At 39.7% G+C, this 26,164-nt stretch overlaps 1 protein-coding gene across 1 annotated transcript; it reads right to left on the bottom strand.

The window, feature by feature from the left end:
- Positions 1 to 23: 23 nt before the first annotated feature.
- On the bottom strand, positions 24 to 24,959 carry COPB2 (COPI coat complex subunit beta 2). Its single transcript, XM_084639474.1, has 22 exons — positions 24,829 to 24,959; positions 22,304 to 22,441; positions 21,127 to 21,213; positions 16,768 to 16,894; positions 14,479 to 14,627; positions 13,205 to 13,351; positions 12,075 to 12,174; positions 10,671 to 10,813; positions 10,241 to 10,440; positions 9,969 to 10,079; positions 9,581 to 9,669; positions 9,359 to 9,465; positions 8,922 to 9,065; positions 8,044 to 8,174; positions 7,518 to 7,725; positions 7,104 to 7,214; positions 5,338 to 5,552; positions 3,267 to 3,359; positions 3,006 to 3,186; positions 2,818 to 2,886; positions 911 to 1,009; positions 24 to 385 (listed from the first exon to the last, which is right to left on the bottom strand). Exons 1-22 carry the CDS (start codon positions 24,829 to 24,831, stop codon positions 272 to 274), a joined length of 2,766 nt encoding a protein of 921 aa, XP_084495600.1. The 5' UTR covers positions 24,832 to 24,959; the 3' UTR covers positions 24 to 271.
- Between the last annotated feature and the right edge of the window lie 1,205 nt (positions 24,960 to 26,164).

The raw sequence follows: 26,164 nt of genomic DNA, 5'->3' as shown, positions 1-26,164 counted from the left end.
AAGCAAAAATAAAAGTGGAATTCTTTAGTGTCTCTTTTAAACACTTTATTTTGAGTTTCTCTTGATAAATGTGACAGCTTATGGAGAGCTGCTTAGTTACTACACTAAATGAATTTCAAGATGTTGCAATCTGAAAATTCTTTTGTGTGCAACAAAGGCCCTGTTACTATACCTACATGGTCCAGCTGCAGTATAAAAATCAAGCTAGTTTTCAATCCCTGTAGTCCATACAAACTTAATTCCTCGGTGTTGCAATTATGAATTAATGGATTTAGTCATGAATAAGAATCAAGTCGTCATCCAAGATCTCTTCATCCAGATTGATATCTGTAGTATCGATATCCTCCTCATCCAAGTTATCCAAATCATCCAAGTCTAGTAGTGCCTGAGAGAAGGAAAACATTTAGGGTTAAGTGCCAGGAAGAAAATTTTTACACTTGCTACATCTGTTAATCCTTTAGTTGGTTATGTTTGCAAACAAACTTTGATGCAGCTCTTTAGACCTAGCCACAAACAGTGCTTCAATTTAAAACTACAAACATGAACTACTTTGCTCTTGGGAGTAGATATCTTCAGTTAAACATACTCGACTACTACATGTGCAGCTGTTCCATAAGGAACTGGCCTCTGGTCATATAAACAAGCAAAGGCCAGCTGCTGGACTAGGTGGGACCTAGTTTTGACTGAGGATATACACACACACACCCTTTTCTTAGCTGGGTATTTTATAAACATCAACCCTGACTAGTGGTAAGTTAGTATCCTCAAAGTGAAACTTCACAGTACTTAGTCCAGATATACTAATCTATGTATCACTTTTTCCCCAGTGGAAATAAAATATCAAAACTTGTAGATTTCAGGTTAGCTTTCCTTTCCATCTCAGAGCTATATTTTTGAAACTGAAGTATACCTTTTCATCTTTTGTCATTGGAAGATGATCAGAGTTTCCTGGAACTGGAGGTGCCACTACTGGTTTAGAAGATAGAACTAGTTCTTTCTCTTCAGATTCCTTAGGAGATGAAAATGAGATTTCATATTCACAGGGTTTTTTAATATTGACTTAAAGCTCTGCCTGAAAGTCCAAATTAAGGATGCTAGTAGATCATACTTTCTTGCAAGGGCTTGTTTCTTCCACTTAAAGTCTAAGGTTTCCCCAAGTAGCTTTTGAACAGCACTTTCCAGTTGCTGACATTTGGATTTAGGTTTCTCTTGTTACAATGGAAGTCACAACTGAGACCACACAGTAATGCAACTTCCCTTATGCAACAGCAGCATGGAAGCTTCTCAGATTTTCAATTTAAGAACTTCAGTTCACTTTGAAAATATATAGAGAAAACAAAATTCCAAAGTGAGTTTTTTAGGGTTTACTAAATAGGGCCCTTTGTTTTCAGTTTTTAACTATTTTCCTGGGACTTTCAGTGTTTATTACAACAAAAAACAGCTGAAAAATCAGTGCAAAAATCTTAATTTTTCTGGGTAAATATCAGGGTTTATTGCTGTGGACAGCAGGAGGGGAAAAAATTCAGTAGATTAATGCTTTGAACAGAATTCAATGTCGTTTGCTGTAGAACTCAAAACAGAACTCAAAACACATCACCTCTGAGTTTAAGAAAATACCTCTCTAATCCCTAAATAAAACTTTTAATTTGAATAAAGTTTACTGTTGTAAACTGAGTTATAAACCATTAGCTGCTAACCACTTGAAATGTGTACATGGTGGGCATGAGATTCATCAGTACATTCAGATGCACATGCACTTCAGAGCTTGCATGTGTGCCTGTTCATTTATTGTGTGCATCTTCTAGATTAACGCAAAACCTTACTTCAGGCAGTTTTGCATATACAGATCAATGTATTATAATACATGTATTGTATTTTCTTATATTTGAAATATTTGGAATAAAAGTAGGGTGAAAATCAGCAAAAACATTTTGTAAAACTGGTGATTTTTAAAGTAAAAATTGGTTTAAACTGAAAATGAAGGGGCTTAAAGATAAAGAACATGCCTATAGGAGCAGGTTCAATTTACTCCCTGGGCCTTCTACAAAGATGTTTGAAAGAGGGAATATTTAATGGCCTACATCTGAAGAACAAAGCAGGACTAGGTCAGCATTTTCCCCTCATTAAGAGTTCAGGGACAGGTTTGGTTGGCTGGTTTTAAAGCTTTAAGGTACTACATGCTTAAAAGGCAGTTCTTCCAATTATTGCAGGAGAAATGGAAACTGATATCCCCATCTGGCAATTTGTGCCATTTTATAGTAGTACACTGGCTATTAGAGGTTAAGTTATCTAGTCATGATTAAAAATGTGTTTTAATCACTTCTTAGACCACTTAACTTTCAGAATGTTGGAAACAGCTGAAGCTATTTGTATTAAATAGCACCACAAAGGAAGACCTAGCTCTGAGTGATTCATCCAGCTGAAAATGTAGATATTTGCACTTGTACTCACAGCAACCATACAAGATGTACCATTAAGAATTTCTCACCCATCTTTTAGAAATCAAAGAACCATAGTTTAGCTCAGTACCAAAACTTGACATCAAAAATAGACTATGTACTTACGTTTAGTGCCCCAACTGAAGTACAGCAACTCATGCTAGTGGAACAATCTGTCAGTAATAGCTCAAGAGGTCAATAAAACTTGTGGAAGTGTAATTTTGATGGGACAAGAGAAGTGACCCCAAGTAGCAACAAAAGCGAACTAAAGCAATAATTTGTCCACTAAAGGTGGGTGTAGTGTCCCCAGAACAGCTGCTATTGCACAATACCAGATCCTCCTCATCCTGTAACTTTCTTGTACAGTTTTATTACTGACCTGGGATACTACTACTCCTGAAGGTTCAAAACCTTTCGCTTCTTCCAGTAAATTTCTTTCTTCATTTGGCTAACAAACAGCAGAGAGAAAAATACACTTACATGAAAGGTCCTGGCAGTAAAAATTGTAAAATCGAAACTCCAAGCATGGAATCATTTATATTAATGAAATGAAAATATTTTACTTACAGTGACAAGTGGGTATTCCTTAGCTGGCCGCAAGTCAGTATGAGTTTCCTTTACATAGTCTTCAACAACAAAAGCTTCTTTTAATCCAGGGAACAGGTTTTCATACTCTGTGGGATCAGCCAGGGACTCTGCAGCTTTCTGATTGACTTTAGAGAGATTCTCTCGCCACATTTTTACAACCCTGTTAATCGCACAGATATATGCTGTAAACAAAAGTTTTTAAAGGAACATATTTCTACTTCAAATACATTAAAAAGTTACCTTGAAACTTGGCTTGGCAAATATGTACGTGCTAAGAAGGCAGCTTCTGGCAAACGTCCAGTTTTAATCAAGAGTTCCAAACAACAGTCAACCCTGGAAGGTTAAATATTGAAGTTGTCAATACAGTAATGTTATTTCTTCTTTTAAAATACAGAAAAGTATTGCATTTAATTTATACTTTATGATAAAGTTGCTGAAGTAATGAAAACCAAATGTTAAGTCTTTCTGCTCAAACCTGAAGTACCACATTTTATTGTGAGAGATACAGGATCAGTCGTCTTTCTGAGAGGCCACATGCAGTAACTGTTAGGCACCCCAGAGTAAGCAAAATATAGCATGGAACTTTTATCCTGAATTTCATTTTGAGAGAGAAAGTTTTATGGTCAAATACAATCCTAGTATAACATTATAACCAATAGATCTGCCAGGGATTAATTTGGCATTAATCTAATTTATTGGTTTTTAATCTCTCAAATATGACTAAGAAAAATACTAGGTAAACCTTATATTCAAAGTAATACTGAGTTGATAGAACAAAAATAAGGTACCAATCCACTTGCCAAAAGTTTTATATATATATGCTTTATGATCCATTGAAACTTGAAGTCAATGGGTTTTGCCATTGGCTGCAATGACAGACATCTTTCCTTTTCTCATTGGAAGAGGAATTCTGTGTGATCTAACATCTCTGCACCATGAATTAAGATTTATAATCTTCTTGTTCTGGGGGTACAGGGATTTGAGTGAAGTGTTCTGACAAGGCCAAAAATTTCAAGTGTCTTCATAATTTTACCAAAAAAAAATAGCTCTTTGTAAGACTCAAAGTTTTAGCAGACAGCAGAACTGTCAAAAAGATTTTTCTTCTAATACAAGTGTGGTTGGCAGGCTGCCCCACCCCATGAGAAAAAGGGCTGGAACAGGCCAGAGAGGCTGTGCAGACCAGCAGCCAATCAACAAAGGCCTGTAGAGAGCCAATCAGGGTCCTATATAAAGGCTACCTAGCAGAGGAGAGGGCAGTCTCTCCCTGGCTGGCTAGGGAGAAGGACTGGCTATTGAGGGAAGAATCTAACACCTTGGACAGAAGAGGCTGCCGCTAGACGGTCCATGGGTTGGGACCCAGAGTAGCAGGTGGGCCTAGGTCTTCCCCTTTATACTGCACTTGGCCACCGAGGAGTGTGGCGAGACAGACTGCAACTTGCCCCTGAGCTGAGGGGCTAGACTTTGGGGTTGTGGTCGGCCACTGAGGCAGGTGCAAACCAAAAGACTGCTGCTAACCCCCCCTTCCCCAAGAAGAGGGTGACACTGGAGTAGGGGGCCCTGCCGGAGGGGCCTCCGAGCAGAGAGCAATGCAGGTCCCAAGGCAGCAGAGCAGACAAAGGGCAAGACACCACGCGCCAAGGGCACTCTGCAGCTGACAGGAGCTAATTCCCAGAGCAACCAGTGGGAGGCGCCTGCGGTGGAGAGTCATGACCCCATGACAAGAAGTTATTTCAAAATATCAAGCTTGTCACATTAAAAATTGAGCACTTTTGAATGTGTTTAAAATAAAGCAATTGAAAGCTCCAGAGCACAGCAAATTGTCTAGAGCAACCTGTCTCTTGCCATTCTTTAACTGAGATGATGCCCTACCCGTTCTCCCCCCTCTTACACTTTTGGGCAAACAGTTTATATCAAGGCTTCCATACCTGTATTACCACGAGAGATTTCAGTCTTTTGCTTAGAAAAAAGGAAAAGGGCGGGTGGGTAGGTGTCACTTGTTAAACTTCTCCATAAAATGGAAGGGGCAGATCCTCCACTGTAGCCATACTGGTGAGCACTAATACAGCATGTCCAATTACAACACAACTCCTCCTCCCAATTCAAAACTGTCCATTGGTCACAAGGTGCTGGCTTTCTTTTCCATCTCATAAGGGATAGCTAAACAGGAAAATATTCTGTTTCTACACAAGCAATTGTTGTAGCATACCTCTGGCAGCTATCTGACTGGGAATTTGAGGTGTGGTCCACCTCAGTCTGAGTATTATAAAAATAGTGAAAATGAACACAATTGAAGCCTTTGTTTGCTACTTACTTTCCCTGCAAAAAGTAGCTCATAAAAGCTACATTGTTCTTGCCATCTTTTTCTGCTCCTTCTGCTAGCTTGTTCACCATGTTAGCATTTCCTGAAGCAGTGGCCAATAGCAATAAACCTCCATAGTCCTGTGCATGGTGCAGACACTCCTGGGCTAAGCCAAACTGGCATTTACTGATGGCAAGCTCAGCAAGTTGCTTCCACTTCTGTTCTGACTGTAAGAGATTTTCCATATTTAAATGGTTTTAAAATTAAAGAACAGCACATTTTTCACTTTTTTTTTTTTTAAGAAAGACTTTGAAAACTGCAGATTAGCAGGAGTATAAATTCAGTCAAGTTCAGGTCTCCTATCCCAACTTCACTTATATGTAAGGCTAAGATTCTGTCATAGTTATTTTAATAAAAGTCATGGTAAAATCACAGGCAATAAAAAAATTCACGGAAGTCTGTGCCCTGTCCATGACTTTTACTAAAAAAAAAAAAAAAAAACTGACAAAACAGAGAGTGGGGGAGTCCAGCACCCACCACTACTGTGGCTTACAGTGGCTGGGAGAGAGGTGGCCCTGCCGCCTGTAGAGCTACAGAGTTCGCCAGCTGCCTGCAGCAGCTGAGAGCTCTGGGGCCCACAGCTGAAGTAGCAAATGTCATGGAGATCTCTGGAAGTCACAGATTCTATGACCTCCATAATATAATCGTATTATGTATTATAATCATGTGGCAACTGGTGGGATCTTCCATTTAGTAAGAGGAGGAAAGCAAGATGAACACACATTAGTATTCCTGGTGTTCAGGAATTTTGTGTTTTAAAACTAAGACTTTCAAAATGTTTTTAATAATAAAAAATATATTGTAACTTTATCTGTCCATCCTTAACTTTAAGATGGACACTTTGTTCCTATTACAAAATAACACGACTAACAAAGCAGGTGATAGATCTTAGAATCATAGAATATCAGGATTGGAAGGGACCTCAGGAGGTCATCTAGTGAGTCCAACCCCGTGCTCAAAGCAGGACCAATCCCCAATTTTTGCCCTAGATCCCTAAATGGCCCCCTCAAGGATTGAACTCACAACCCTGGGTTTAGCAGGCCAATGCTCACACTACTGAGGGACAAACTTTTAAGCTTACACAAAACTCCTCTTCAGGTCTCGGAAAGATAACCAGAATGTTGAAGATCAAAATTGGTGCAGATTGCAAAGCATAAGAGGTTCACACATACTGTAGGAGACCACTTGAAGTGGGCAACTAACGAGACTATCCTCAAAGTTAGTTATGGGCCAGATCATCTATGTTGGGCACTAGAAGTGGAGTTTGGGTCTTGGTGTTCGGCACCTGAAAGTGGCAGGTCTTTGGAGTCAGCACCCATCCATGCAGAAGTCCTTATTCCCCTGCACAAATTCTTGGCTTTGTTTCCTTTCCCCCTAGTCTCCACTGTAGCTCCAATAACAGTGCACAAAGTTGGAAGGTAAGGTTATGACCCTGATCCAGTATGTATTCTCAGGGAATTCAGGTAGGTTTCTAGAGGGATAGCAACAGAACAGCCTCTCTCCCTCCCCACCCACAGAGCTCAATTCCCTATAGAGCACCTCCGGGAAAGTTCTCTCTGGTTGCTGGGGACAGCAGTGCAGGTAGGGGAGCAGGCTCAAGGATCTGATCTCGATCCCCTTCCTTCACCTGAGGCCTAGCCCTCTGTTAAATTCATCCCAAGATGTGCAGGTTTTGCAGTATGAGCTTGACTTTCTGTTTAAATTAATCTTATGTTTACCTCTGCTTCCATTGCAAGCTGGTATGCAATCTTTAATTCTCCAAGCTGAAGAGCAAGCTCGAAGCGATGTTCAGGATCTGTGGATACTGCAAGAGCTTGTTGTTTGAAGCCCTAAACAGATTTTTCAAGAGTCAAACTGTAGTCTACCAAGTTCATCGGCAATCCTTGAAATTTAATTCTGAACACCAAATCATCTCCCTTTACCCAAGCCAAATTGACTGTTGTATAAACAGAAGACTGCTTTATTCTTAAATGTGAACATATAATGTTTAGCAACAATTTTTTTTTTTAATAAGCATTTGGTTTATGTATGCAGTAATGTGAGAATTCTCTATTGAGTAAACTGAAAAAGGTTAAACTGGAATTACAAGTTTACATGGTCACTGTTTACAGTTGGAAAAATAGTTATCTTGCCTGTTTTTCAAGAAAATGTGCAACTCTAGTCCTCTGTTCCTTTGGAATTGTAGGAAGAACTTTGTCAGCCATACCAAAGTCTCTCCTCATTACCGCTGTCTGGTACTCGAGCACTGAGACCAACAAGGAGTAACTGACTATGTTTAGCTCTTTATCACCCAGATAAAGCCTGTTGTCCTTGGGGATGTACCCTAATAGATACATTGTCCTATAACAAAAACAATGAATTTTAATCTATTTATAGGTCTCCAACTGAAGATGCAGTAGATTTTATAATAGCAAGACAGTACTTACTATCTAAAAGCTTATTTCAGTTTTACTAGTGATATACATACTATTAGACCATTATTATTCTGTGCGATATTGCAGTAACAATGTTACTCAATATACATTATACTAATGTGGTTAGAAAAAGTAGTGCATGCTAAGAAGTCAAACAACTTCTTGACAAGTTGAACTGTTTCATAACATGATTTAAAAAGCCTTACAAAATATATTAACAGATGAATATAAACTAGATACTCACCTATCCAAATGGGCAATAGTAACAATTTCTCCTCCAACGTAATAGTTCAGTCTGTTCACAGAACTGGTGTAAATAAAACAGTCGCCTACCCACAACCCTGTTCTCACAATCTCCTGAATCTCACCAAGAACCTGCCCAAAAAACAAAAGAACAAAAAAAAAGTAAGTGCTTTTGGTGATAAAAAACCTCAACTACATGTAAACATTAGGACTTGGACAGCCATGAAAAACTACCCCCAAGTTGAGTTTAAACACTTCATCCTCCACAATAGGGCAAGTTAAAGATGGAATTCTAGATACAAACTGGAAACATGTACATTTGTTTTAACATTTACAAATATATTCAGTAAAAAGCTTTCATGGAGGATTATTAAAATCCAGGTTAATGATTCCATTTTTGACCTGGACTGTGTACATCTATAGCTAGAGAAAAGACTCTATTAATACGGCTGTCTGATTTACTTGTTAGACAAGGGCCCAGCATTTTCTTCTGAAGTGCTTGTTAAGAACATTATTCAGCATATGCCCACTAACCAAGTCTTGAACTTTAAATAAATTTCAACATTTGAAAATTGGAGGAGAATTTACACTATTATTTTACCCAGTTTTATGTTCTCTTTTTAGAGATCTTTACGTTTGTTATAAGGACAAGATCTTTTATCCCAAGTTTCAACCGGAAGCATTTTTTCCTCCATTAGCTCCCAACACCTCAAAATACAATTTCTAACTGATGTTAGGGCAAGTTTATAGTAATCATTATTCTGCATCATAGCTAACTTTTAGTCTGTAAAAGGGGAGTGTGTTACGGTACTCAAGGCTTGATCCAAAGCCTACTGAAGTCACTGACCTAACTGCATTCCCACTTTTAACAACAATTACCTCAAAAGCATCTTCAATACCATCTTCAGTGACTCCCTCATGTGTTTCCTGCGCCGCTGCAACTTTTTCAGACAGATACTTCAGAATGAAGAATGATTCCTCTGTGGCAATACAGACCAGCTCACCAGAGTCAGACCAGAAAATCTAAATAAAAACAAGAAATAGCATTTAGGTTTTAAGGTGCTGTGATAAGAAAGGAGGATACACACATTTTATCAAAATATTTGTTCATTTGCACATCCAGTGTAGGGGTTTAGAAGACAGTGTCTATGTAAGAGTCTACTACAAAAAAAGTATAAAAAATTAAAAATATAATTTTTATCTTTAACAGCTTCATGAGATTGACAAATCCAAAAAAGCCTGTAGTATATTCTAAATACCCTTGATATGACAAGTTATATACATATACTCAAAGAGTGCCACCTGACAAAACTCACATGTTTGGGCTGAATTTCAATTCTGCGTATCAATTCTGTGTTATCCCAGTCATAAAATGCCAAGCCATTAACAGATCTGACACCCAGTAAGAAACCTCCATAGATACCTGCAAAGAACAGCAAATGTCGAAGAAATTATTATTTCACTAGCAAACAATTTTTTCCAGCAAGAAAGTTAAGATCTGTAATCTAGCAGATTTAGGAAACACAAATAAAACCCACCCTCTGCACCAAAATCAGGTTTAAAGGACTTCTTCTCTTTGAAGTTCTTAAATATCTTTACAACGCTGTTGCTCTCCCTGATTGCATACCTAAATACACAGAGAAAAATACACCATTACAAAACAATTATCCAGACAACAAGATAGCAAAATGTTATACCGTACAGCCATAAAGAACTCTATAAAATACTAGACATGTAGGCTACTATATTTGATATTTCTTCAAAATTAAAAGTGCATTCAATATATAAGTTTCATGTAATCCGAACTACAGAATGCTTGTTACCCAATCCAGCTTTTAACTTTCAGACCAGTTTAGAGTTTAGGTAGTCTGGAAATTAGCAGAAATACATTTGTTTAATACATCGCAAAATAAAAACCACACTTACTCTGAAGAATCATGTGCCCATACAAACTCCTGTGCAGAACCAAAACTCTTGTTCCTCAAAGCCATAGCTGTGTAAATGATGTACTCACCATCCCCACATACTACTACAAACCTAAAGATTGAGAAAAAAAGCATTTGCATGAAAATTGTGCGCACAGACTATTGGGCATCACTAGAAGTAGATCAGCCATCTAGAAGGTATATTTTTCTGGTATAGCATATTTCTAAATTTTAAAGTGTCAAGAATTCTGTTCTGAAATTAAAAATTATTACCGTCCATTAGGGTTGTGCTGAATGGTCTGGGGATAGATTTCACAGCTCCCCATATCCTTTACAGCCAGTGGCAATCTTTCTCCATCTTTAATTTCAGCATCTCCCATAGCTTTCAAATTAGCCTGTTGCACTTCCGAGTGTTTAGCCCAAATAATTTTTCCATTCGAATCCATAGACATAGCAGGTTCTTCACGGCCAAGCTAATAAAAGCAGCATATAAAGACAAGCATCCTCAGCCCATTAAGTTCAAATTTCATTTCATTCACTTTAAATACTTATGTATGGCTCTTTTGGAATATGCCAATAAACTGAAGTGCCCATTTTTTTAAATCACTTCAGAGTCTCAGTATTAAAGAATAGTTTAGTAACAGAAGTTCGTGGCAATGGATCACCATTTTCATCTATGCTTTCCAATTTAATATTAAGATACCTTAACAATGATGCTGCCCTCATCATAACCCAAAGCTACATTATTGGATCCTCTCAGACTGGCCACGCACCACACCCTCTCCATGCCATAGTTGAGAGTACTTTCCAAGCGATACGTGCTCGAATGCCAAATGCGGACAGTTCCTGGAGAAAAAGATATATGCAATTTCAGTCTCCTCTCTCAGCAGCAGAACTATTAAACATTATGGCATTCAACAACAAGAATCCAAAGACCACATATGAAACTAACACCTGTAATTTAAACTTTAGTGAAATAGAACTGTAATTCTTCAATCCCAGCAGTCTCACTGATGTTTGGAGGGATATTTGGTATCTACCACGAGTGTCACATAGGCCAAAGGAGGGAAATCAGCACAGAAGAATCTCTTGGTGGGAGCTTGAGGGATCACAGGGAGGAGAAATTAGGACCTCCGAGCTGCCAGGCAGCTCTCAATGGCTGTGCAGAGATAGCGAGATGGAGTTGAACTGACTGGGGCCTCACTGCTTGCAGATGCCCTAGGCTTCTCAGCAGCAGTACTCCAGCCTTCCTCTCAGCTATGTCCTTCCACCCCTAGGTGAGTTAGATTCACCTTTATTTGGGGTTTCCAAATTAAATATTCATGGTAAATAGGCCCAATGGCCTGTGATGGGATATTACATGGGGTGGGATCCGAGTTACCCAGGAAAAAATTTTCTGTAGTATCTGGCTGATGAATCTTGCCCATATGCTCAGGGTTTAGCAGATTGCCATTATTTGGGGTCGGGAAGGAATTTTCCTCCAGGGCAGACCGGAAGAGGCCCTGGAGGTTTTTCGCCTTCCTCTGTAGGATGGGGCACGGGTCACTTGCTGGAGGATTCTCTGCTCCTTGAAGTCTTTAAACTACAATTTAAAGATATAGGTGTGAGGTATTTTGCAGGAGTGGTGGGTGAAATTCTGTGGCCTGCGTTGTGCAGGAGGTCAGACTAGATGATCATAATGGTCCCTTCTGACCTAAATATCTATGAATCTATGACTGCGGAGGAAGATTGGAATTATTTTAAGTCAAAGCTGCAGAAAATATCTGAAGCCTGCATCTCAAGCAAGGGGAAAAATTCATAGGGAAGGACTGCAGACCAAACTGGATGAACAAGCATCTCAAACAAGTGATTAAGAGAAAGCAGAAAGCCTACCTACATAGGATGGATCAAGGAAAGCCAGCTTTTGGGGGTCAGAAAGTGTAGGGATGAAGTGAACTACTAAAAGCCAAGCAAAAAACTGGACCTTGCAAAGGGAATTAAAACTGATAGTAACTAGTTCTATAGCCATATAAATAAAAAAGAAACAAGGCGGCTTCCAAACCTACAAAAGGATATGTAACCCACCCTACTGTTAATATACATGCAGTGTCAGAAAACTCAAAGTTACCATCTTCTGAGCCTGTGATTATGATTGGCAGCTCAGGGTGGAAGCTGACACAGGATACATTCTGAGCATGTCCCTCCAGTGTTTGCACACAGGTTTTATTCTGTAATAAGAGTTAAGATACAAGAAAAACAAACATTAACACTAATTTTCTCAGATCACTATCTTCAAAGAAATTTAATGTAAGAATTATGTAAGCATGTCTAGTCTTTCTGTAACCTTTACTTCTACTTCAATTTGTTCAAAGAATAGCATACCCTAGAGTCTTTGTCTTAAGACAAAACCCCCAACGGCCAGAAATGAATTTGTTCCCATTAGTGTAGCTGCTTCTTTGTTTCCTAAGCTAACTGGGTTCCTATCTACAAAACACTTTGTTGAGAGCAAGGTGGCTCAATGTATTAATACAAGACTCATTAGTGCCTGTACTTTTTGCTTCAAATCCTGAAAGCCAAACATAGATCTGCACAGAATCACAAGGGAAAACCAAGCCTGGTGCTATCTTTGTCCCACAGGCCCAACCTTTTCTTCTCTGCTCCTGCAGCATCCAGCTCAGGCCACAGACTTAGGAATGGATAACTTCCCCATCAATACCCAAGCAACACATACCTAGCTAGTGGGGGGAGAAGGAGAAGGAAATCACAGATCATAGGACAAGGAACATAAGCAAGAACAGAAAGCAACAAGGAGGAAGAAGAAAACAGACAAAATGATTGGAGAGTACAAGTGGACACAGAAGGAAACAATTATTCTCTGGACATACAGTAAAGGGATACAGAGAGCAGGTGGGTGCCCAATCCATTGCAAGGTGATTGGTCACAAAATAAAAAAATAGGACGCACTACTCTACAAGAAAATAAGCCACTGCTATTCAAGACAAAGTTAACTTTTAACATTTAGATTTAAGGTGATTTCTATATTTCACAGCCGGTAAATTCGAATGTTACTCAATTTTTAACATACTAGTTCTAGTTCAGTTTTTCTGGAAAATACATCACAAAAATCTCTCTATTTTCTATTCAAAGTCATGAAAACTCCAGAATATTTTTCTCCTTCATCCCTTTGCCTTGATTTCCATGCCTTTGCTGCTGATGGTGCCCAACCAAATTGTTCACGAAGAGGTGAACACACTGTACCTGATAATCCCAAATCTTGACAAGGCGATCATCTGCTCCTGAAATGAGGTAAGGCTTGTCTCCTCCACTATAATAATCGATACAGTTCACTCCTTTTTCATGGCCTTCCAAAGTGAAGTTGGGTGAAGAAGAACCAAGCTGCCACACCTTGCAAAGAAAAAGATCAGCCATACCTAAGTATTGATCTTACCCTCATGGGCCAGCACCACCAGATAGAATGAGCTCTGAGTAGTGCATTTTTAAAATTCTAGAGACTGGAAAGATACAGCTAATAAATCTATACCACTGCATCCTGATTTCTTAAATGTAGTGGGGAAAAAAAATCAAATTATACTTTGGGCCAATATTTCAAAGCAATAAAATAGCTTTATCCTTCAATGGTCTCTCTTTCATGTTAAACCCCCGTGCATGTATGTAGACTGAAAAACCTGCACATGTATATATCACATTTACACATGCCATACATCATCTTATATGTACTAAGCTTACTATTGTTTCAGAAATCTGCGGTTCGAGTCAGAAATATACATATATCCTTTAGTTGTTAGTGTGGATTTTAGAATCACAAATCTAAAATACTAAATGACTGTTTGTTAAATGGATCAGGGCAGGGTTTAGGTACATTGAGGCCCTAGGTGAAAACTTTGCCTCCTCACTACCATACCAAATCCCACTCACACATACCCATTAATCATAACAGCTGAAGGAGTCTTGAAGTATAGGTGGCCTTTTCTAGTCCTAACACATAACAAAAGTTCCAAGGGAACATGGGGAAATCTCAGTGCCCAGATGGCCTCATGAACCCAGTAATGGCTCCACTGTGCATGAGAATCTTCAGGGTCTATCGCAGGAAAGGGAAGTAAGACTCTCAATGTAGGTACTCTGCTATCTTGCATTTCCCTAAAACGGACTCTGAAAGTGGACGATTATAAAAGTAAAGTTACACCCCCCAACATTTATTGGTAATCCAAATGGAATCACAAGAGTCCATAAATTGCTGCCAGTGATTCACATTTCAAAGATCATATACAATAACTAATCTTGACGTTTCACAGATATATAAAGTCTTTATCCAGGTTCCGATAATTGTTCAACTATAACTTGACTGAGGTCATTCCAATTTATATATGTCCTTGTATGTAGTATACAGTCTATTACTGCACATATACTTTTTTATGAATTTAAATTTTTCCATTGTCTGTATTGCTATATTGTTGTATTTCTCATGTCTGGTAATTATTTAATGAAGTTTTTAAAAGGTATATTTACTGTACCTTAATCGTCCTATCCAAAGAGGCACTGGCAAACTGGTTATTATCCTTTGGGTTTATGACAATCTGCATAACATAATGAGTGTGTCCTTCAAACACCTGAGAACAAGACCATTTTTTATCCCAGTCCCAGAGTTTAATAAGCATGTCATCTGGAAAAAAAATTCAAATTAGGTATTATGGATATTTAAAACTCTCTTTTTTAAAATAAAATCCTCAGTAACCCAATTTTCAAGGCTTGTCCATCCTAAAGGGAAGCATTGCTACTATCAAAATAATTTATGGACTTTACTCAGAAGACTGTTTACCCTGAGAGGCGGGGGATGACTACAGGGAATGCAACCGTTTGTTTTTGTTCCCTCCCCTCATGCCCCAAAAAAAGAAATAGTCATCTGCATTAAACCGAAACCTGGGTATCTACCTTGCCAGAAGTAAGAACCTAGTAATAGTCTAGACTGCTTAGCACAGCTAAACATGTGGTTCTCATTTCAGGGCCATTCGGTGTTCTCTTAAAGAGGACATTGGTGTTGGGAAATTGGACCTCTACTTTCTGTTTTATGAAAGTCTGAAAGATTTCTTTAAAAAAAGGTGTGAAAACACTTTGGCAATTTAGTGAGACATCACAAAAAGCAGAGTGAAAGCTGAGCAATTGAGAGGAAAGTGATTTTAAATTACTGTTTCAAATGTTGGGATTTTTGTTAACACACTTAATATTTTGGAGAAAGGAATGTGTGTTAAAACCTCAACACACTATCCCTTCAATTAGGAGGGTGTACATTATCAGCTGTCATATCCAAGACTTTCCCCAGGACTGCCAACCATTGTTTTTAAACAGTTTGCTTTATGTTTTGAAAAAGTGAAATTTAAAGGGAATTTGTGAGTAACATATCCCATAGCTCCTGTACAGCTCCAGAGACATACAAACATCTTGGAGGAACCTTGTCTGAAACGCTGAAAAGTAAGTAGTTGTGGAAAGGGTCAAGTTTCAAAGACAAGCATCAAAACAAACACTGGAATCCTGAAGAGAATTTCTTCTGTTGTTAGTATAAGGATTTAGGGCTTGTTTACATGACCAGTTAGTCTGCAGAAAGCTGGGATGTGAATCTACCCCCACTAGTCTGCCACAAACTAACTGTCCACGTCAACTTTAAGCAGACTAACAATTCCTTACTGTGGTTTGATCTAGTCCCCATATGGACAGTTAGTGCATGGCAGGCTAGTATGGAGTAGATTCACACCCCAGCTTGCCACAGACTAATTGTTCATGCAGACAAGCCCTTAGATTTCCAGTTTTGTTTCTATGTGATTTAGTTTCTTGCTTTATTGTTATGGACTTCCTTGAAAACAAAGAGGTATAAAAGGGATGAACTGCCTAATTTGGCACACACTGAATTAAGCAAAAACTGCTCGTAGGCAGATCCTTGACTCTGTATGAAGCCTCCATTCCATCTAGAGTGTGATCCAGCTATTCTTCTCACTGTTCTTGCAACACAGTCAGTTCAGCCATACCGTTGATTGTTTTCAGGAGATACTGCACCTCGGTTTGTTCTCTTAAGCCCTGGTTCTGTAATGCACGCAACATTTCTTCTTTTTGCTTCTAGGCATCTGGAAAACTAGCTCTTCCCTTTAACTTCCTAAAGAAAAGCTGACAGGCCAGTGCCTACTTTTTTTCCCCTTTACAGAAGAGGAGTCTCAGGCTCAGTCAGAGCACTAATTCATCTCAGACACTTCTAAGGACTGCACATCAATACTAAAGGATTAAGATAACAGTTAAATTTGCTTACTAGGGAACCTAGATTGAATGTTGTGGGCACAACATGAAGCCAACAATTCTATTTCATGAAAGGACATTATATATAAACTCCAATATCACTCATGTTACAAATCTTACTATGAAAACACTACAATGCTTCTAGTTTTAACCAGCAAAATGAAATTAATCTTGATATACGTCAAACCCAAGTATGGCATGTCAGTATGCCAAACAGCAGATCATTAGCATGTAAATGAACTTCTTGTTTGGCAGACATTAAGCAACTAGACTTCAGGTCTTCTTTGACAAGAGCTTAACCTATTACATTTCAGCTCCGAAGTAAAGTTGAGATTCCATTAAAAACATGAAACTAGCTTGGAAAGAAGTAATTTGAGATGACAAATGAGAAGTAGGCTACTTGCTCAAGAATTCTTATTTCAGCAACAACAGTACAGGCCATGTAGTTTCTCATTGTTCAGACTTATCTTATAAACAGAGTTATGTGAGAAAAATCAAATTATACCGAAAATATCTCTTACCACTGCTAGTTAGAATGAAAGGCTGAGTAGGATGTACAGCAATGCAACGAATATAATCGGAGTGTGCTTCAAACATGTGAACTCTTTCCAAGGTATTGTAATTGAAAACTCTAATTTGCATGTCATCCTACAGATAAGAAAATAAAGACATTAAGATCAGCTTCTCTATAAAAGTATTTCACATTAAATAAAGACTAATATTCCATCTTCAAAGATTCTTCATCCATAAAAGTTCTTTAAGAACCGCACTAGAAGTCTGAAGAAAGGAAACAATGCCAGCTAGCATAATTATTCTGACACAGTTTTGGTTCAGAAATTTACATTACATGATCCTATTTTAAGGCATTTATAACTACGAAGAATTCATCTATGATCAAAGTTTCTCAAAGATGGTCTTAGCCCAAAAGGTCACTTATTTTAATTTAAGGCAAGTTTAAAGTTCCCTTAGACATTTTCACATTATAGGAGCATGAAAAAGTGTTTTCCATGCATTAAGGGCTTTGTTCTCCTCCCATTGAAGTCAATGGGGAAAACGTACATTGATATCAGTGATGCAACATCATGCTATAAGAAAAACAGATGCTATGTTGCACTCAAATAACTGAAAAAAGCACTGCCAACTTGGATTTCTTTTTAACTATTTAGGAAATAATGGCCCCAAAAAACAACCACCACCACCACCACCTTTAAAGCTTTCAAATATGATGTCCTAAAATCTTTACTTTTTTTAATCCATTTTTAAACTGTGTTAACTTGGGAGCATAAAAATATGTAAAGTTTTCAAAAGAGGTTTAGATGCAAAAGGCAGGGCAGCAAGCCTCCCATCCCAGGTGGGCTCGTGCTACAACTAATCTTTCCTGATTAGTTGTAGCTAAATTAGCCCCCCATCATATTGTATGTGTAGTTGGGGTTATTTTTTTCCCCAGAATGTGCATTACTTTACATTTATCCACATTACATTTCATTTGCCATTTTGTTGCCCAATCACTTAGTTTTGTGAGATCTTTTTGAAGTTCTTCACAGTCTGCTTTGGTCTTAACTATCTTGAGCAGTTTATCATCTGCAAACTTTGCCACCTCACTGTTTACCACTTTCTCCAGATCATTTATGAATAAGTTGAATAGGATTTGTCCTAGGACTGACCCTTGGGGAACACCACTAGTTACTCCTCTCCATTCTGAAAATTTACCATTTATTCCTGCCCTTTATTCCCTGCCTTTTAACCAGTTCTCAATCCATGAAAGGATCTTCCCTCTTATTCCATGAAAACTTAATTTACATAAAAGCCTTTGGTGAGGGACCCTGTCAAAGGCTTTCTAGAAAAAAGCCATCCACTGGATCCCCTTTGTCCACAGGTTTGTTGACCCCTTCGAAGAACTCTTAATAGATTAGTAAGACATGATTTCCCTTTACAGAAACCACGTTGACTTTTGCCCAACAATTTATGTCCTTCTATGTGTCTGACAATTTTATTCTTTACTATTGTTTCAACTAATTTGCCCTGTACTGACATTAGACTTAACAGTCTGTAATTGCCGGGATCACTTCTAGAGCCCTTTTTAGGTATTGGTGTTACATTAGCTATCTTCTAGTCACTGGGTACAGAAGCTGATTTAAAGGACAGGTTACAAACCATAGTTAATAGTTCCACAATTTCACATTTGAGTTCTTTCAGAACTCTTGGGTGAATGCCATCTGGTCCCGGTGACTTGTTACTGTTAAATTTAACAATTAATTCCAAAACCTCCTCTAGCGACACTTCAATCTGTCACAATTCCTCAGATTTGTCACCTACAAAAGACAGCTCAGGTTTGGGAATCTTCCTAACATCCTCAGCCGTGAAGACTGATGCAAATAATTCATTTAGTTTCTCCGCAATGACTTTATTGTCTTTAAGTACTCCTTCTGTATGTCGATCGTCCGGGGCCCCACTGGTTGTTTAGCAGGCTTCCTGCTTCTGATGTACTTAAACATTTTGTTATTACCTTTTGAGTTTTTGGCTAGCTGTTCTTCAAACTCCTTTTTGGCTTTTCTTATTATATTTTTACACTTAATTTGGCAGTGTTTATGCTCCTTTCTATTTACCTCACTAGGATTTGACTTCCACTTTTTAAAAGATGCCTTTTTATCTCTCACTGTTTCTTTTACATGGTTGTTAAGCCACAGTGGCTCTTTAGTTCTTTTAATGTGTTTTTTAATTTGGGATATACATTTAAGTTTGGCCTCTATTATAGTGTCTTTGAAAAGTGTCCATTCAGCTTACAGGGATTTCACTCTTGTCACTGTACCTTTTAATTTCTATTTAACTAACCTCCTCTTTTTTGCATAATTCCCCTTTCTGAAATTAAATGCCACAGCGTTGGACCATTGAGGTGTTCTTCTCACCACAGGAATCTTAAATGTTGTTATATTATGTTCACTATTTCCAACTGGTCCTGTTATAGTTACCTCTTGGACCAGATCCTGTGCTCCACTCAGGACTAAATCGAGAGTTGCCTCTCCCCCTGTGGATTCCTGTACCAGCTGCTCCAAGAAGCAGTCATTTAAAGTATCGAGAAATTTTGTCTCTGCATTTCGTCCTGAGGTGAAATGTACCCAGTCAATATGGAGATAACTGAAATCCCCCACTATTATTGAGTTCTTTATTTTGATAGCATTTCATTGTCACTATCACTGTCCTGGTCAGGTAGTCAATAATAGATCCCTACTGTTATATTCTAGAGGGATTTCTAAAGTGCACTGGCTTGCATAGACTCTGCTGGCAAAAACTAAGAGTCTGCATGGGCTGGTCAGTGTGCAACACATTGGTGCAGTTCAGAAATCACACCCCTCTATTGTATATTGTTGCTCTATATAGACAAGTCCTAAATCTCACTGAGTCACTGGGACTAGGTACTTCTGAAAATTTTATCCTAAATGTTTTTGAAGGAAGCAACATGATATATGCTGGCTTGGGCCTACTCCCTTCTCCTTCCATACACATGCCTATTTGCTACTTCTTCAGTATCAGCTTTCTAACTTCTGTCACTAGCAGGCAACATCTTTCAGATCTAGAAAAAAGCTTGCAAGTGAGCTTCCCCCAGAGATGTATATAAGTGTCATTATGCCAATGCATTGAACAGAGAGCGTAGACGATGAACAAGACAAAGTAACAAGTAACTAAGTATTTGATAGCAAAGTAAGAGTACTAATTTTTCCACTAAATTTTCTTTCATAGAAATCTTAGCTTTTACTTGTTTCTATAGTAGATACAAAATTTTCAGACAAAAAAAGTGATTTTCAAGTTGACTGCCCATTTAATAAATTTAAAAAATAGAAATGCATCATGGACAATTTTCCATCAGGTCAAATGCCTTTGACCCACTTAAACTTATTCAAAAATTGTAACAGATTGGAAACATGTTGGGTATACACAATATCTACTTTAATTACCAATTAAGACACACACTGCATGCATATCTGGATGCATATTAAAACAACTTCATTTCAGTGATTGATATGACGGCAATATGATTTAAAGGACAGATTAAAAATGTAACATGGAAAATGTTTATTTCAGTGGTTACAAATAGAGATAAGTACACTGATACATGCTTGTACCTGTAAGTCTGCTTCTATAAATATTAAAAAGGCTGACAGAAATAGGCACGCAAAATTAATTCAGACTTTCTTCCTTAGTAATGCAATGTTAAGGTTGAAAATGTGAAAACAAACGATGATTATATACGAGATATATAAACACACACATTTTACAGCCTGTCAGGTGTATACTTTGTGATGTCAACTGTTACACTTTGCTGACTTTTCTTAACTGCAAGAGTAGGATGGACTTATTAAGCACATTTTAGTATGAAGCACATTCAATGGATAAAAGTGGCTTTAGTGTTCTAAAAGTGAACAAAAATTTCTCTAAAGATTCTGTATTAAAAATAATTGAGGAAAAGCATAGAAAACAACAGGTAAACTTTTAAAATCGTATTACCTTGAATAGTTGAAGTCCTTTAACCTAATTACAGGGACATGGTTAAGGTACTGTGCATACTACATCTTTTAAACAAATTGAAAGCAAGTGCCAGAAGTTATTCGAGTTGGTAATTTAGATTGGGCCTAAATGTAAAGTCAACCACCACTTTGTATTTTTCGGTTTTTAAAATGAAAGTTTGAGCTTTAAAGTGCCCTTCTATTCAACAGATTTTAGGAGAATGTTTTGGGGAAACAAACAGCTATAATCTGTTATCTTCTTCCAGTGTACAAGTTAATATAGAACCACACTTCTGGATGGTGTGTAAGGGTGCAACGAAGTAAAGAGAAAAGCGGGGGAATGTATATGAAACAGACAAACAAAAAATGACAACTTACAGCTCCTGTCACAACCCAATTTTTTCTGGCCACAAATTTTGCAGCTCTGACTGGCAGGTCACATACTTCAAAGGTCTTCACTAGAGTCTAAAATTAGAAATATTGGGGTATATTACAGAGAAAATGTCAGTTTCAAAATCTGTTCAGCTTTTCTTAAAAACAGCCCACTTTTAAATAGTTGCAAGTTTAAGAACTGTCAAGGAGCTCCTAGAGAAAGGGATCTGTACTCCTTTTTAACAGATGTGAGTATAAACATAAAGTCAGGTAAGAGGAGGTATTGACAGTATGGTGCAGTTTTGCTAAGTCTAAAAACATTTAATACCTTCTGGAATAAACAAAAATTAAAATAATTTGCAAAAAATAAAACTCACTGTATATAGTCAACAAATCCTGGGATTTATGTGATCTCCACAGACTTCTATATCTTTCTTTAGACTGGTTTCAGAGTAACAGCCGTGTTAGTCTGTATTCGCAAAAAGAAAAGGAGTACTTGTGGCACCTTAGAGACTAACCAATTTATTTGAGCATGAGCTTGAAGTGAGCTGTAACTCACGAAAGCTCATGCTCAAATAAATTGGTTAGTCTCTAAGGTGCCACAAGTACTCCTTTTCTTTAGGCTGTTTCTTAATGTTTGTGATATCACCTGAACAACATATGCTGAGGCATCACACAGATTGCAAACAAATGAGCCTCAAGTTCAGGGAGATTAAACAGAAAAAAATAAGTTTAAGATCAATTTTGTGCATCACATCCCTACTACTCTTAATATTCAAAGCATTTAGCATATAAACAGAAAGCTCAGTGCTGGGTTGACATCCTAATCTATCTGATTTATATCACAGTACTTATTTGTCTCTGAGGCTACAATTTGAAAATGCACCACCCTTAGGTACATTGATCTTTAATGGCACTAAACTATAAGTGGCAGCATGAAACATGAGTTTCTTGAGGACACCCTGCTGATTCTGCAAATTATAGTTTTTTTGTTTTGATTTTTAAACAAAAAACAGTGATTTTATTATATTATTATTTAAAGTTCTTTCCATATGTCTGCTGCAGAAGAATGCACTTCGTATATAACTATGATCAGGAAACACATATCAATGAATTACCATATTGCTACATTGAACACACTCCTGTTTCTAATTAGAAATAGAATACAGCACAAAAAGTTTACCTGTGTTTCATGATTCCAAACACAGACACTGCCATTGTACAGGCTAGCTAACATCCATGGCTCAGTAGGGTGCAAGTCCACACTCTTTACTCGGTCAGAACGAGCTGTTAGTTTTCGCTTAATATCGAGTCGGAGAGGCTAGAGATCAGAAAAATTAAGAATGCTACATTATTCTTCAACGTAACAACGGCACAGAACTGTTTTAACATATCTGTAGTGTAAATAAGAAAAAACTGAAGGTTAAACCTAAAATAAAACTAGGCAGCTCTGTTTTGAGGGCACACATCCCACACACTCCTTATCTTAGCTACCTGTTTGCTTTGTTCTTCTAAGAGAGTCTTTAGAATATAAACAAATACTGGTTCTGAGTGGCATCATTCTCACTGATTTCTCTGGAGCAGGACAGGGTCTCAGTAGAGCACAGAGGATTGTTCTTGTGCATTTTTTCTTCAATCCACATGAATATATTGCTTGTAAAGAGGTCCTGAACTGCACAACTGGAAAAATCTATATACAGAATAAGCTCAAGAAAAGGAAGGGCAGTGCATGCTTCCATACAACATCTTGCCCAGTATGCCCATAAACCATTTTCTCCTTTGTACTTCTGTTGTGGAAAAAAATGTGGGAGCCAGCTATCACAAACTATGATGTGTAATGGAGACACCTGTCCATTAGAAATTGATGCAAGTCTAACAACTCCTTTAAAAATCAGACAAACACAGAAGCCAATGATATTTTTAAAAGAAGCACTACAAAGTAAAAAAGAACTTTAAACCTTCCATTATACCCCGATTTTGACTTCACCTATAACTCTGGCAATACAAAACAAAACTACCTAAAATTTCACGGGTTGAATTCATGCCAAGGTAAGTTTTCTAGAATGAGGCATTTCAAAATGTGAAGGTTCTAAAAACGATGACCTTATTTATTGCTCAACAACACCTACTTCTGCTGGTGAGAGACACAAGCTTTCAAGTCACACAGAGCAGAGCTGAAGTTGGTCCTATAAGAGCTATTACCTCACACACTTTGTGTCTCTAATACCAATGAGCTTTAACTGTCAGACTACTGTGCCCCTTTCAGGAAACTGATTGGGCTTGCATACCTCAAATTTCACCTCACTTTGTTTGCTTACAAAATCACACATAAAAATACAAATGTCACAGCCACACTATTACTGAAAAACTGATTTCATTTTTACCATATAATTATGAAATAAATCACACACACACACCCCCATCAAGGTTCCTTCCCCACTCTGAACTCTAGGGTACAGATGTGGGGACCTGCATGAGAAAACCCCTAAGCTTATTTTTACCAGCTTATGTTAAAACTTTCCCAAGGTACGAACTATTTCACCTTTTGTCCCTGGACTTTATTGCTGCCGCCACCAAGCGTGTAACAAATATAACAGGGAAAGAGCCCGCTTGGAAACGTCTTTCTCCCCAAAATCCCCCCCAAGCCCTACACCCCCTTTCCTGGGGAAGGCTTGATGAAAATCCGCACCAATTTGTACAGGTGAACACAGACCCAAACCCTTGGATCTTAAGAACAATGAAAAAGCAATCAGGTTCTTAAAAGAAGAATTTTAATGAAAGAAAAAGTAAAAGAATCACCTCTGTAAAATCAGGATGGTAAATACCTTACAGGGTAATCAGATTCAAAACATAGAGAATCCCTCTAGGCTAAGCCTTAAGTTACAAAAAGACACAAAAACAGGAATATACATTCCATTTAGCACAGCTTATTTTATCAGCCATTCAAACAAAACAGAATCTAACGCATATCTAGCTAGATTGCTTTCTGACTTTTTACAGGAGTTCTGACCTGCATTCCTGTTCTGGTCCGGGCAAAAGCATCACACAGACAGAGAGAACCCTTTGTTTCCCCCCCACCCTCCAGCTTTGACAGTATCTTGTCTCCTCATTGGTCATTTTGGTCAGGTGCCAGCGAGGTTATCCTAACTTCTTAACCCTTTACAGGTGAAAGGGTTTTTCCTTTGGCCAGGAGGGATTTAAAGGTGTTTACCCTTCCCTTTATATTTATGACACTCCCATTGAGAACCACTGATATAGTATGTAGAGCAGTACAAACAAGTCTTCATTTGTATGAAATTTTAATATGCAGCTGTCATAAATAGCTGTAAAGGAACCAGACTCCCCACCCCCAGGCAAATAGGTAGGGGAGTTGATGTAACCACTGGTCTGACACCCTGACCTGGTCCCCTCAGCACATCCCCTCCCAGCATCTCACCAGGGATTAATTCCTGCCACGCACCGCCCGCACAGCCTCAGGGACAGCGCTGGCCTGCGGAAGCGGGGAGCGGCTGGGGGCTCTGGTTCCTTTACAGCCCGCAGGAGAAGGGAACCCTGCGCGCCCCTCACCACCTGTATGTCCCGGCCCACTCACCCTCCCCAACCCCAGCCCAGCGGGCAGCTCCTCTGTCCACCCCCACGCCAGCCAGCCAGCCAGCCAGCCGCGAGGAGACAAGGCCCGGCCCCGGCTGGCCCCGCGGCCGGACTCACCATGGTTCCGCAGCCCCAACCCAGCAGCAGCGGAGACGTCGCTCTCTGAGCCCAACTGACCGACGTGGAGCTTCCGGCCCCGCCGCTCTCGCGACATGTAGGGTGAAAACGAGAACCCCGTGCACAAGCGCTTCTGCATCTCAAACATCGCGAGAACGAGACTCCTCGCTTCTGTGGCGTCTGAGGGAGCCAGAGGCACCTACCTACTGAAACCAATGTACGACGCAATATCAGCTTCCCGCGGGGGGAGGGGGTGTGGCTATCAAACCCAGGGGCCTGATGGGAATTATAGTCCGTTTGTGCCGTAAAACATGCTGGGACATGTAGTCTTTCCCGCGGTGCATGCTGGGAACTATAGTTTCCATGAGGGAGGAAAACGGGGCGTTGTCATGGCCGCGGCCGCCTGCCTGATAAGGATTAGGGCCTCCCTTCAGCCGTGGCCTGTTTGTTCACATCGTGAGCGCAACCCTCTGCCCCACCCCGGCGCAGGAGATAGGCCTATGGCAGGCAGGGTCTGCCCCTGTGTTCCCACAGGCCTTGGCTTGCCAGCCCCGCCCCCTGCTCGCGACATTCCCCTCCCTCCGTGGCTCGCTGCCCCGGCTGGGGAGGGCTCTACTGAGGGTACGTGCTCTGGGGTGGGGCCATAAAGGAGAGGTTCAGGGTGTGGGAGGTGGGGTGTGGGAGGGGAGGTGCAGGCTCTGGGGTAGGGCTGGGGATGAGGGGTTTGGGGTGCAGGAGAAGGCTCCAGGCTGGGGAGTGGGGCTGAGGGATTTGGGAGGGGGCTATGGGTTGAGGCATAGGAGGGGGTGAGGGCTTTGGGATGGGGGTCAGGCTCCAGGGTGGGGCTACGGATGAGGTGTGTAGGAGGGGGCACCAGGCTGCGGATTGAGGCAGGGGATTGGAGTGCAGGGGGTATGGGCTCTGGGCTGGAGATGAGAGGTTTGGGGTGCAGGAGGGAGCTCCAGGTTTAGAGGGCTCAGGGCTAGGGCAGAGGGTGGGAGCGCAAGGCTTACCTTGGGCAGCTGCTGATCAGCAGGGCTAAGGAAGGCTCCCTGCCTGTCCTGACTCTGCATTGCACCCCATAAGGGGTCTGGCTCCTAAGCAGGGGGTGGGGGGGCAGGAGGCTCCACACGCTGCTCTCACCTAGGGGCACCTACCCCCCCTTCCCAGCCAATGGGAGTGCAGAGCTAGTGCTCAGGGCAGGGGCAGCATGCCTAGGAACCAGACCCGCTTACTGCTTTCGGGGCACAACACAGAGCCAGGACAGGTAGGGACTAGTCTGCCTTAGACCCACAGCACCACCGACCAGACTTTTAACAGCCTGACCGGAGCCGCC

This window comes from Lepidochelys olivacea (genome assembly GCF_965140295.1).
Source record: "Lepidochelys olivacea isolate rLepOli2 genome assembly, chromosome: 9".
Lineage (NCBI taxonomy): Eukaryota > Metazoa > Chordata > Testudines > Cheloniidae > Lepidochelys > Lepidochelys olivacea.
Note: the sequence above shows the minus strand (reverse complement) of the source record. Positions and strands in the feature narration are given on the sequence as shown.